Source organism: Pelodiscus sinensis, chromosome 28 (genome assembly GCF_049634645.1).
Source record: "Pelodiscus sinensis isolate JC-2024 chromosome 28, ASM4963464v1, whole genome shotgun sequence".
Lineage (NCBI taxonomy): Eukaryota > Metazoa > Chordata > Testudines > Trionychidae > Pelodiscus > Pelodiscus sinensis.
In genome coordinates this window covers 1,065,755-1,079,156 of record NC_134738.1, presented here as the reverse complement: position 1 = coordinate 1,079,156, position 13,402 = coordinate 1,065,755, and the positions used below count along the sequence as shown (strand labels likewise).

The following is a 13,402-nucleotide window of genomic DNA, read 5'->3' as shown; positions in this document are numbered from 1 at the left end:
TCACGTAGTTATGAACAGCCGTTCATTTAATGGTTGGCGCTGACAATGGGAAAGAAAAAAATCTTTTGTTGGAATTATCCAGTTTGTGTCCGTTTTCTTTTGCAAACCGATACAAACTTTCCTTCCATTTCTGTGGTTGGCCGGTGCCAGCATTCCTGACCTTAGGGAATAAGAAACATGAAGGAAGAGCTATACTCAACGGACAGACAATGTCCTTGTAGAAGTGCCTGAGGGTGTTATATGGGAGTGCTGTGAATTTCAAAGGCACCTACAGGAAATCAAATACCCAACTCCTGCTGAAAGTTAATGGGATTTGGATACTTGCTTAGTCTTCTGTTAAAATCCCTGCCTAGAGTAATAAAAAATTTCATTTCACACAATCATGCAACAAATAAAAGAGAAATGACTTAATGAAAAACAACAACACCGCAGTGAGTCCAGCAAAGACAGAATGCCAGGTCTCATGAAAATACAAAATCCATAGGCCTACATTGGCAGAATTGTCTCCTTCTCCACTGGTTTGCATCTTGTGTGATCATTTGTAGCTCTGCAGGGTGTGTGTGTGTGTTTGAGAGAGAAAGAGAGAAGGCAATGGGATTCTCACGTGCAGAAAGTGAAGCAGGGGCATAAGCGCCTGCAAGCTCAGAGGTTTACTGTGCCCTGAAAGAGGTGCAGGGCATTGGAGAATTCGGTCTGTTTACCGAAGCTGCATGAAATTTGTCTGTAGTAACTTTAGACCCATATGTCTTATGCAGCCTCTAACGAGCTTGTGTTTCCAGAAGCACTGTCTACACTTCTGCCCAGATCAATATTGAGACCATAACATCTCCCGTACTGGAACTGCTAGAAATACATTTCTTGATCGGAATTGTGTGGTTTAAATGTATCACCTACCCCCCTCTGTCCAGTGCCTCCAGCTCGGGGTACATCTTCACTTTGAGGTGGAGATGCCATTTGATTGGGCTAGTGGCTAAAAACAGAGGGTAGTCACTGAGACACAAGTGATGTGGGGGCCAGCCGCATGAGAACCTGCCTATTGTACTTGGGATGCCTAGTCCCTCTCACAGCTGTCCTACGCTTCTACAATTATTCCATTCACTCAATCAGACCTAGCGCAAGTTTGTCTCCTCAAGCTGGAATTTGCCACTCCAGCGCAAAGCACAGACATACCCTGGGGACAAGCCCTTTCTCTGAATTCCCTCATGTTACAGTGGGTGGAAATTTTGCCTGCCAAAACATTATTTCCCCCTATGAAAAAATGACTTTGAACCACAAACATTTTTCAGTGTTTGGTTTTCCATTGGGAAATAACAATTGGAAAGGGAAATTTGGGGACAGAGGAGAAAATAAAATGTTTCAAAAATATCTGTGGACAATAATTGGGAATTTTTGACTGGCTGCTCTGACTGGTGCTTGAGAAGTTTCACTTCAGCAGTGTCTCTGCGCTCCCTGAGTCCTGTGTGTACATGAATCCACAATATTCTTGCCAGCAAGTTAAGGAAGTATGGATTGGATAAATGGACTGTAAGGTGGATAGAAAGCTGGCTAGATTATCAGGCCCAATGGGAAGTGGTGGTCAATTTCTAGCAGAGTGCCCCAAGCATTGATTCTAGGGCCAGTTTTGTTCAACGTCTTTATTAATGACCTGGATGCGGGGATGGATTGCACCCTCAGCAAGTTTACGGAGGACACTAAGCTAGGGGGAGAGGTAGATACGTTGGAGGGCAGGGACTTAGACAAAGTAGAGGATTGGGCCAAACGAAATCTGATGAGGTTCAACAAGGACAAGTGCAGATTCCTGCACTTGGGATGGAAGAATCCCAAGCATAGTTACAGGCTGGGGACCGACTGGCTAAGCAGCAGTTCAGCAGAAAAGGACCTGGGGATTACAGTGGGTGAGAAGCTGGATATGAGTCAATAGTGTGCCCTTGTAGCCAAAGTGAATGGAATATTAGGATGCATTAGGAGGAGCTTTGCCAGCAGATCTAGAGAAGTGATTATTCCCCTTTATTCAGCACTGGTGAGGCCACATCTGGAGTACTGCATCCAGTTCTGGGCCCCTCACTACAGAAAGGATGTGGATTCATTGGAGAGGGTCCAGCATAGGGCAACCAAAATGTTTAGAGGGCTGGAGCACATGGAAAGGCTGAGGGATTTGGGCTTACTTAGTCTGCAGAAGAGAAGAGTGAGGGGAGATTTGATAGCAGCCTTCAACTTCCTGAAAGGAGGTTCCAAAGAGGCTGGAGAGAGGCTGTTCTCAGTGGTGACGGATGGCTGAACAAGGAGCAATGGTCTCAAGTTGCAGTGGGGGAGGTCCAGGTTGGATATTAGGAAAAATTATTTCCCTAGCAGGGTGGTGAAGCACTGGGATGGGTTCCCTAGGGAGGGGGTGGAATCTCCATCCCTAGAAGTTTTTGAAGTCCAGGCTTGACAAAGCCCTGGCTGGGCTGATTTAGTTGGGGTTGGTCCTGCTTTGGACAGGGGGCTGGACTTGATGACCTCCTGAGGACTCTTCCAATCCTATGATTCTATGACTCTATGAAGGGGAGAAATTCCCCAGATGCTTCCTTAACAGGGGCAACTACATGGACTCAGGTACCTAGCTGCTCTTTAAAATCTCACCGGGCGTCACTCATGTTTGGGGACTGTGCCTGTAAGGACTGAACCTCCCAGATGAATTCAGAGAGCAGCACGGTGAAGTTTTATTGTTATGCACAGCTATGTGGTCGTGCAAACCGAATCAAGTACCTTAAGCACTGAGGGACCACTAAACACCACAACACCTATCTGCCTCTTTGTGCAACTGGCCCTCAGTCTTCCGTTTGACATCTACTCCAAATCCTCTCTTGATCTTGAATGGGGACTGCATTGAAGGGGAATTGTATTGAATAATCTGCAAACAGCCCCAGTCACACCCTTGTTCGGTGGTGAGTTTAGCCTCCAGGATTGATGTCAACCACACAGACAACAAAGCAAGGGGAGCAGGAAAACACACTCTTACCTTGAACATTTTCATGGTAAATCTGTTCGCTTGCCTGAAATTAAACCCAAACAGCAGCATTAGCGATAACCAAATAACACTTAGGGATGGCTCCTAGCTCACCCAAACTGACCTGCTAAGAATCTGGAAAGTGGCAGCAAAGATACCAAATTTGGAGGCTGCATTTTATCACAGGTGACATTCATCCTCAAACCAATGTTCCTCTAAGCTCTGCACCCCATGCAAATATCTCACTACAATCATGTTTTCAGTTTTACATTTCCCTTTGCTTTGGCTCTGTTCCAGGGACCCACCCTGCATGTCTCCTGCCACCGTTTGTACCAACGTTCCTTTTGCCAGCCGGTGAGATGGAGCGATAGCATTAGAATGTCACCGTCAAATTCACTACAATGAATTTGGGAGTCTCCACCTTAGCCTGGGCTATTTTAGTGTGCCCTTAATATTCTTGTGTATTGCAGTAGCACATAAAAGTTGCAGTCATGGGCCCCTTGTGCTTTGCACCTAAATATGGTCCCTGACTCCAAAGATCTTACAGTCTAAGGATAAGACAAGAGACAAGAGGTGGAGGGAGACACACAGACAGACTGACTGACTGACAGACTCACACACAGGGGAGCACAAGGGAACCATGTGTCCTACACTTTAATTAAACTCATCCAAACAGGCGGTGCTAGTAGGAGTTCTGTTAAACTTTCTCCGATGGAAATTCCACTGTCTGCATTTTATGCTTTACACCAGTGGTCCCCAACCTTTTGAGGTTGTCGGACGCCAGGGGGCGTGGCCGTTCACCCGCCGGGCGCCAGGGGGCGGGGACACTTGCGCGCCCGGGAGCGCCCCCCCATAGCCGCTTGCCCCGGGCTGGGGCCCCCCCCATAGCCACGCGCCTGGGGTCGGGGGCCCCCCCATAGCCACGCGCCCGGGCCCCCCCCCGCAAGTGCCGCGCGCCTGGGGCTGGCGCTTCCCCTCGCAAGCGCTGTGTGCCTGGGGCCGGCGCTTCCCCTCCCCCCGCAAGCGCCGCGCGCCCGGGGCCGACGCTCCCCGAAAGCGCCGCACCATGTGCCCAGGGCCAGGCCAGCCCCGAGCACCTGGCGGGCGCATTCAAATGCCCCCGCAGGCGCCATGGCGCCCACGGGCACCGTGTTGGGGACCACGGCTTTACACACTAACAAGCAGATTTTGCCAGACAGAGTTCAAACACTTCTGTGTGTCCCCGGCTGTGTCTACACTGGCATGAATTTCCGGAAATGCTTAAAACGGAATACTATTCCATTTTCAGTTTTTCTGGAAAAGGAGCGTCTACATTGGCAGGCTGCTTTTCCGAAAAAGCCCTTTTTCCGGAAAAGCGCCGGTGGCCAATGTAGACTCACTTTTCCGGAAAAGAGCCCCGATTGCCATTTTCGCGATTGGGGCTTTTTTCCAGAAAAGACTACTGGTCTGTCTACACTGGCCCTTTTCCGGAACAGTGTTCTGGAATAAGGACTTATGCCCGAGTGGGAGCAGAATAGTTTTTCCGGAATAGCGGCTGATTTTGTACAGTAGAGCATCGTTGCTTTTCCGGAAATTCAAGGGCCAGTGTAGACAGCTCGCAGCTTATTCCTGAAAAGCGGCTGATTTTCTGGAGTAAATGGCCCAGTGTAGACACAGCCCCCGAGATTGGAATTAAGAGCTGGACCTGCAGCTGGGCTTTGAACTCCCCTTTCTAGTTGCTGAATTTGGATCTGGCTTTGGCTTTGGAGCATCCCCTGCAAAGTTTGCGGGTGTTTGGCTCCGGGAGCTCTGTTGAGGCTCGTCTCTGGCTAGGACCGAGTCTCAGATTTGGCTAGCTGTCCTTGTAGCTGGGATTGCACTGTGATTTCCACGTGTGCTGCAAGCCATCTTCATCTGGGGAGGGGCATAACGGCTTCTGTAAGCCTCTAAAATACGTGGTTAGTGGAGGGGAGAGCGAGGGATGAAGCAATCCTGTGCAGTCTGCCTGCAAATGTTTGAGCTAATAAAGACTGCAGCAGGGCAGAGCAGGGACTGCAGGGCAGTGTGACCTCCCCATGAAACAGGCTGTGAGCCCAGATAGGGCTCGGGGAGACATGTCCCCAGCCCCGTCCCAAGCTCTACCCCTTTTTTCCCAGTCCCCAGCCCCACAGGACCCAAGCCATCCTCCCCCAGCACCACAGGGAGGGCAGGCAGCATGCAGCCCCAGCCTCTCTGGCCCCAGATCACGGGGAGGGTGGGCACTCGGGGGGCAGCAGCATTCCATGCCCTCCACGCCTCCAGTAGGTGTGATGGGGGTGGAGAATGGGCGGGGCCAGGAAGACCAGCTTCAGGATCCATTCCAAGCCCAGACCATCCACACAAGGGCCCTTGCTGACTTCAGGGTCTCCTGCAGTTTGCCCCTCCCCCTTTTGCAGCCTGGCTCCCAGTGGAGCTGTGTGGACAGGATTCCGCTGTCCTCTCCCCTCAAGCCCGCCCCTGAGGAGGGAATGCCAAACCCTGAGGGGAGAGACACAGGAAGATAAGATAGCCTGAGCTACCGCTCCGGTCTGCAGTCTGCAGGGTGAATGATGCTCACAGGGCCCAGTTCCTCAGTCTTTCTGCCTCAGTTAAGGCCCCCCAGTTAAGACACGGACAATGCCACTTACCTCCCAGGGGTTGTTCTATGGCTCCATTCATGGATTAGTGTTTGCAAAGTGCTCGGAGCCCCCCTGGTGAAAGCCACTTTAAGATAGCTTAGGTTTATTCACCCTTTCAAATCCTTCGTGCATGTACGTGTCGCCTCCCGGCAGGACTTTCTGCAGCTCTTCTAGGCCTTGACGTATCTGGTCCCTGGAAGGTTAAGACAGACACTCGCTCAGGTCTGTTAGCACTGTCAGGCCGAGCAGGGCGCGACATGCAGGTGGGCAGGCGGGAAGTTAGGCCAGGTCTACTAGCTACAGCCTATGTCAGCAAACTATCCCCCCCGCCAGTAACAGCGCCAGCACCGGTGTACATAGCACTGTGTGGGTGGGAGAGCTTCTCTTGCCCACACAGCTTACACTGCTTGTGGGGTGGGATTTCTGCACAATGGGAGCGCTCTGGTATCGGCAGTGGTATCGGCACAGCCGCGCTGCGGCGGCGCTGCATGCAGACACGGCCTCGTCAGCTCAGGTCCTGCGCTGCTGCTGCACCCACCCCTGCAGCCAGCAACTCTAGGAACCCTCCTAGTTCCCTCCTCTCAGCTGTTTATTGGTGCTACTGTAAACGACCAGAGGGGCCACCAGCCACTGCAGGCCCTGGGCAAGGTGTGCAGGGGCGGGGCCTCGGACAGAAGAGGTGGGACTGGGACATCCAACCCTTGGCACTGCCCAGACCATGGCATGCCTCTCCCCAGCCCTCAGAGCATGGAGCTCTGCCGCTCCGGTGGGAATTCAAAGGGGCCTGGGGCTCTGGCGGTCACCACAGCCGCAGTCGCCCCGGTGAATCACTGGGCTCCAGTGCGACTGTGCCCTTTGCCCCGCCCCGCCCTCATCAGCGGGTCTGTAAACAACAAACATGTTTAATCCCCTCGGCTACATATGGCAGGTCCGGTCCTTACATACAAACTTCAGCCACAGTCTTGGTAACCTAAGAATTGATGGGTTGGCTTTGTAAATGGGAAGAGGGGCCTCTCCCTTTAGGGGTGTGAAAACTAGGCCCAAGTCGATTTACACGGCTATTTCCACAGCCTGGAGAAAGCATCAGAAAGAAACCTCACCTCTAATCTAATACTCTGGCATCGGTACGTCTCTCCACTCGTACTCCCTTTACAGCCCCACTGTATCTCCTGGCCAGACAATGGCAGCTGTTAACTTACATCTGGCTTTCATTCTTCAGTCATGCTTGGTGATGACACCAGCTGAATCCAACAGCCATGAATGTGATAACAATAATCTAAAGCTCCAGTATATTTGGATACGACACCTTCCACTCCCAGCCAAACCCAGCTTCAAGATTAATGAGCTAATGGAAAAGGCTTTAAGAGTCAGGGTGTCCCATTCAATGTGTTGGAATCCCAGGCATAGCGACTGATCAATCAGAAGTTAAGCATGATGGGCCCCATGTTTCACTGAGCTGCAGACTCCGACATGTGGGAGCCAAGTACGGTTTTAATAACGCCTTTGTGGTGTGCAGGGGATCTCTGAATGAACTATTGCTATCTCTCTTCATGGGAACTAGGTGGAACCAGTTAGTTCGCAACACCCCCTACTCTGCTGACCTAAATGCCAGAGATTTTTACCCACGTGGCCCTAAATCTCCTTTGCTGTGTGGCTCCAGGACTCTTCTAGGAATGGAAGAAACAAATAAAATGGGAATAAAATGTCCATGCGTCCACCTATCTGTACCGTTTGAGTTTTCAAATGTGGGCACTCATCAGAAAATGAGCTCATGCCTGAAAATTATGGGGTTACCACTCCCTTCTAGAAATGCAGGTATTTTCATGAAGTTTAGGATACCGTAAAATCACCCAAATAAGACATAGTGAGGCTGGCAACTTCAAAAAACAGGCGGTTTTAGAATATTTCTGACCCTTCTCAGAGAACAAAGTATAGAAAAATGGAAACCGATATTTGGATAGCTCGCTGTCCTAACTTCACTAACACTTCCAAGAATGGCCACACAAGGCCCATCTAGCCCTGTGTCCTGCCTTCCAACAATAGCCGATGCCAGGTGCTTCAGCAGGAGTGAACAGAGCAGGTAATTATCACCCGAGCCATCCCTGGCGCCCATTCCCAGCTTCTGGCAATTCAGTTTGGCTTAAGATAAATGGATCCAAATTCATCTCTGTTGTAATTCCATTTATTTCAAAGACATTAATTCAAAGATGACCTTGTCTCAATGCTGAGAGGCACTTTTGAAATAGGATAGGATCTGATAGACATTCCAGGACACCAGATCTTGTACTGGATTTCCCCATCCTTTAACACATTTTCCTAAAGGAAAATGTTCAGAATGATTCAGCTTCTTACAACACTAGGCATCCATATGTTTTCACTTTGGGTACATCTACCCAGCACGCTTATTACAAAATACGTAATTATGGAATTTGTTTTCCAAAATAGCTTATTTCAAAATAGCATGTCTACACTACAGGGAAGCCTCAAAATTAGTCCCAGGCAGGCATACAAATTAGTCTGAGGCAGGCTTCCCTAATGTGGACTTGCTACCTCAATTTAGAGCCCCAGGAGGCATTGGGATGTTTGAATGACCCTCGGGAGGAGCTATTTCAAAATAGCATCAGTGGAGCATCCACACTAGCACTATTCCAAAATAGCTATTTCAGAACAAGCGTTATTCCTCACGGAATGAGGTTTACAGGTTTTGAAATAACAGAATTGCTGTGAAGACACTCGCATTGTTATTTCGAAATAACTGTGCTGTGTATTCGGACCCTTTGGAAGGATCTCTTTTTGGTGGTAACAGACTGTGGTTAATAAACCCCAGGAAATCAAATCCTCTTTGATTTGGAATATTGGGCAGTGCCTGACCCTGATTCTGTAATTAGATCTACCCAGCTAACCTATGCAGGGCATAATGGGGCAGATTGCAGGACTGAGGCCTTTTTTGCCGGTGACACTAAGGGCAAAATGGCGCAGCGGAGTGCAGCTGGGTGGGGGACAAAACGGAGGGAGGATTTCTCAGTGAAAACTATCAAACAGAGCCACAGGTGAGCAGGCCAATCAAAACATCACCTGAACTTTGCAGGCAGAGCGTCCGTGCTCTGTGCACTTTTCCTGTGGAGCACCCAGATGCGCCGGCAGCATCCCTGCTCAAACGGGCTCATCCAAAGTACCACCCGAAGATGGCTTTTCACAAATCCAAGTAAAAGAAAAGGCCTTTGCAGACAGCGATACATTGGGAAGGCTGTTGATTTATGCCACCAGACCCACATTTTACCATCAATCCTCCAGTCAAAACGGAAAACTCCCAACCTCCAGGATGCTGAATTTTGTCTAGTGCCACACTACTGTCCTGCCTGAAATGAACATCATTTCTAGGTCTGTTGGGTACATTTATATATTCTCCTATTGAAACAAAGTTTCTTATGTATGTGGCAGGCAGCCTTGCAAGAGTCTCCTTTGCCCATTCAGTGTGAGGGGGTAGAGGTTGGATGGGGGGTTCATCAATTGAGTTAAATAAATTCATTTTTCCATTGCCCTCCATTGTTATGGTAAACAGCAAGAGATGTAGATTTCATGCTTTGACTGGCCTATTTTAATAACATTTTTAGGCTGATGTAGACCATGCTATAGGAAAGTGACCAGTTTCCTATTAGTTCATAAACAAGGGCTATGCTGGTATGCGATTTCAGAGAAGTACAATATGGGAAACATATGCTATGCATATAGCATTCACATGTGTTACACATACTTTTTTTCCACGTGGCAATGCATTTGAAAGAGGAAACTGCAGTGATTTAAAGGGCCCGATCCAACTTACACTCAAGTCATTGAAAAGACTCCTAATAATTTTCTAATTTTCCATAAGTTTTATGCTTATAATATGGCCCAGTCAAAAAACCACCCAGCTCACCTACATTCCCTTTGCATGTGTGATAGCTGCTTACTCCTTTCAAAGGTTATGTCTAGACTACAGGCTTCTTGTGCAAGAAGCTTTTTTTGTGATCCATTGAAAAAGTGATGCACTTTTGCTGAAGAGAGCATCCAGACTGCATGGCCGCTCTCTGGAAAGAAAACGCTGATAGCTATTCACAGAATGGCCACCAGGGCACCTGTGCTTTTTTCGATATGGGTTTTTTGAGCAAAAAGAGGCAGTTTCCCATCCACACACACCTTTTTCACAAGAGCTCTTGCACAGAAAGGAGTCACTCCTTGTAGAAAGAGGAATAACTCTTACACAAAAAACCCTCTGGTCTGTTGATTTATTTGTGCAAAAACTCTGCAGTCTAGACATAGCCAAAGGCCTTAACATTGACCTTAACATCCATCACAAATGCCGCCCAGTAATTGTACTGAGCAGTCAAGTCTAACCCCTCGCCATCTCAAGGCACTTCCTAGCATGGTACTGAGACCTAACGAAACCGTCTGGAAAGGGGTGAACAGGAGATGGAAAAAATAACACTTGCAAAAGCTTTGGGCTCCTGTGCAATGGCAGCAAACACAGCTCAGCTCCAGCCTGGAGCAAGGCGGGAACTCAGTGGACAGACCTGGGAAGGGAAACGCTGTCTTGATCTGACTGCCCGCTGCCGCTCCCTTTCTATGTGCTCAGGGCCAAGCAACCGGCACATGCACAACAGCTCCAGAGGCCACTGTCCCAATGTGCCATACGGGCGCTTTCTCGGCTATTAGAGAGCTGAGAAACCTGCTGCCAGGGTGCTCTGGCCTATGGCAGGAGGAAAGAGACTGGGAGGGGGGGCGTATTTCTTTCCATTGAATGGTGGAGCCACCTAGAGATGTTCACGGGAGACTGAGAGCACTGCCCACGCACTGCGCAAACAGAGGCATTCTGTGCTCTCTCCTGCCCAAGAGCAGAAGAGGAAACGCCACGAAAGGTCCTGAAAGGTGGAATTAAATCCCGACGTGCCGGATTATTCTCTGAAGTTGAGATTTTCAAAGTTCCCTCAAGGAATCTGGATTAACTGTAATGGAAACTGGGCATCTAGTGCCCTTACAGAGCTTTGAAAAATCTCACATCAAGTGTTTTTAATTTACCCTTCCATGGCCTGGGTTCCCGCCCCCAAACCTGTACTCCTAGTTTTACCCAGAATTCTGTAGAGCCAGCAAGATCCCAACAGAATTCCTGTTTCTGTTCTTGCAGGTACCCACACAACAAAGATCCTTTGCAAAACAATTGCTCCAAACTTGATTCTTCTGATGTTACAACTGAGCTACTCTGCTGGTCCTCGACTGAGACATCGGATCACTAATACGGGATTATTAAACCTCAGGGATGCAGTGTGACAAATTTACATGCCACTTTACAAAACTGGAATGAGGCCTCTTTTCTGCTCTGAGGAATCAGCCATCTTAAGTAGATGGGAAATCAGGAACAAGACGAGATGTAATATTTGTGAAACATCCTCCTCTAGTAACTGAATGGTCTCTAGCAGAGAATAGTGTTTCATTGCTGCCGCCAGCTAATGGAGTTGCTCCTTTTTGCTCAAGTCTTTGGTGCTTAGTTTCCCAGGCGTTGAGAACCCATGGTAGGGGAACAGTTCAGGTAAAAGAAGGCATAAAGAGGATAGAAAATGAGGCAACCCAAGTACTAAGGTTTTCTAGAAGTACAATTAAGGAGGGAACATCACATGGGTTGCCAAGTAGAGGGGAAACAGGTTTCAAGAGCCAGTGGTATCATAACTGATGGTGCAAAGCTGAGTGTAGGAGCAAGAGACGAGCAACAGGGTAGGAACAGGAAACAAAGTGGGGAATATGGGAAGCTTAAAGGGAAAGGGCAGATTATGGGGAGACAATACAAGACTTTGAAGAGGATCACAAAGAACATGAATTTGGAGCAATGGGAGAAGGGAAAAGATTCACTGGGACCCAATGACAGGGAAAGTGTGATTACTGGCTTCCCCTATTTCCCCCATCATCCATCTCCATGGCCCATTTGACCCTTTGCCTCTGTACGGAAATACTGACAAAAGCCAGCTTTTGAGACACAACAGCAGACCGCTGGTCACAAAATGAAGGTAGATGAGAGGAAGTTTCCACAGAAAAGTTCAAGTTTTTGTCAAAACAAACAACTTCCAGTTTCAGCTGAAATTTGGGTTTTTTTTTTTCTATTTTCTTTTCCAATGATAAGAATCAACAATTTTTGAGGAAAGCAGACACTGTCTGGGGGAGAAAACATTTTCCCACCAAAACCCAGTGTAATTTTTAAACCAGCTCTTCCCTGAAGAGCCTAACGTGCATATCGGATGGTAAGTACACCCAGGTGATTGAAAGTTATCGACTCATTTGACACAAAGCCAGAATGCACTAGCCAGGAAAAAGGGGAGGAGAATGCAAAAGGAAGGACTTTGCTTTGAGTTATTGCCCCCACATTCTTCTTACCTGTCTTCGGTTAGCCTCATTAGAGTTGAGCCTCTCGTTGAGAAAACAATGAACGACATCCTCAGCTGGGGGCTACAGAAGGGGACAGATGGAAACGAGAGTGGATGATTTGCTATCCTTTTCTCCATTCGTCCACCCCGTTGGTATTTCTCTTCTCTCTTGCTCTACCCTACTGGCTCCCCACAACGACCCCTCTTTGTGCCACTGTTCCCCTCCCAGCCTTTCTCTGCCTTGTCTTCCTGTAATATTTTTGGGGCAGGGACTCTTTCTCGATGGATATACGTACAGCGCCTAGCACAATGGGGGCATGTTCTTGGTTGGGGCCTATGACTGCTACCTAATAATAATAATATAATCATAAAAAGATGAAGCCTTAAAAGTATCTTTGTCCTTCCCTTGGGAGAGGACTTGTGGCAGCTAGTCAGAGCCCAGCAGGGCTGTATAAAAAGATGGTTGGGCAGGAAGAGCTCACTCTTGCTCCAGCTCTAGAGGAAAAGGCACTAGCAGGGTACCTTGGACAGAGCAGTGCTGGGGGGAGGCAGAGTAGCCAGGGAGCTCAGGCCTGAATAAATCCCAAGCTTAGGCCCAGCGACAAAGGCCAGTGAGGTAGTAGGGCTGCAAAGGAGCAGCCAGGGCAGGAGAAGGCAGCAGGTCCAGTGTGCCGCTGAGGCAGGGGCTAGGTGACTGGCAGTGGGTCACTGAGACAAGGTTGGTACAGGGGTTGTGGCTCCCTAGTAGGGGAGGACCCCAGAGCCAGGGGTATCATTGGTACCTCACAGGGTACTGCCGTGGGGAAGTACACTGAGGGTAGGATGCCATGGTCCAGGAGGTCCAGACCAATGGTGGAGAAAGGACAAAAATGGTAACAGCGGCTGAGACTCTGCCAGGAGAGGGCCCTGTGAGGCTGGATGGAGCTGATTCCCAGAGTGGCCAGCAGGAGGTGCCATGGCTGTGAGTCACAGCGACCTATACACCATTACATGTCACATGCCATCTGACCCCAGTGCACGTCAGCCAGCTGGGTTTCTCTGCAAAACCCGCCTTTCTCTGCAAAACCCGCCTTTCTTACCTTATGAACTTGTGGGCAAGATGTTCCACAAAGAAATAGATTTCGTTCCAGTGATGCATCACGCTTCCTGATCTGGGAAAACAATCATTGCAGGAAATATTAGTTTAATTTCATAGCGTTATGCCACTGCTTCATTATTCCCAGCCTCATGTATTGTTACACATCTGCTCACCTCGTCATTTCTTTTGTCTTAAATCAATCTACAACTAAAACTTAAAGTGGGCTTGGGGAGAGAGGGTGGAACTCAGCTCCTATCTCAGACCCAACTTGGGGATGCAAAGATTGATATGCTGAGCAGTTGAGGCTGCC

The 13,402-nt window shown here is 48.8% G+C and overlaps 1 protein-coding gene across 1 annotated transcript in view; it reads right to left on the bottom strand.

The window, feature by feature from the left end:
- Positions 1-13,402, bottom strand: part of ANTXR1 (ANTXR cell adhesion molecule 1) — a 216,801-nt gene that overhangs the window by 182,028 nt on the left and 21,371 nt on the right. Inside the window, exons 2-5 of the mRNA XM_006119107.4 lie at positions 13,094-13,165; positions 12,025-12,096; positions 5,737-5,818; positions 3,002-3,035 (exon numbers count right to left, since the gene is read on the bottom strand). Of these exons, the coding sequence (XP_006119169.2) occupies positions 3,002-3,035; positions 5,737-5,818; positions 12,025-12,096; positions 13,094-13,165 (260 nt within the window). The remainder of the gene's footprint in view (positions 1-3,001; positions 3,036-5,736; positions 5,819-12,024; positions 12,097-13,093; positions 13,166-13,402) is intronic.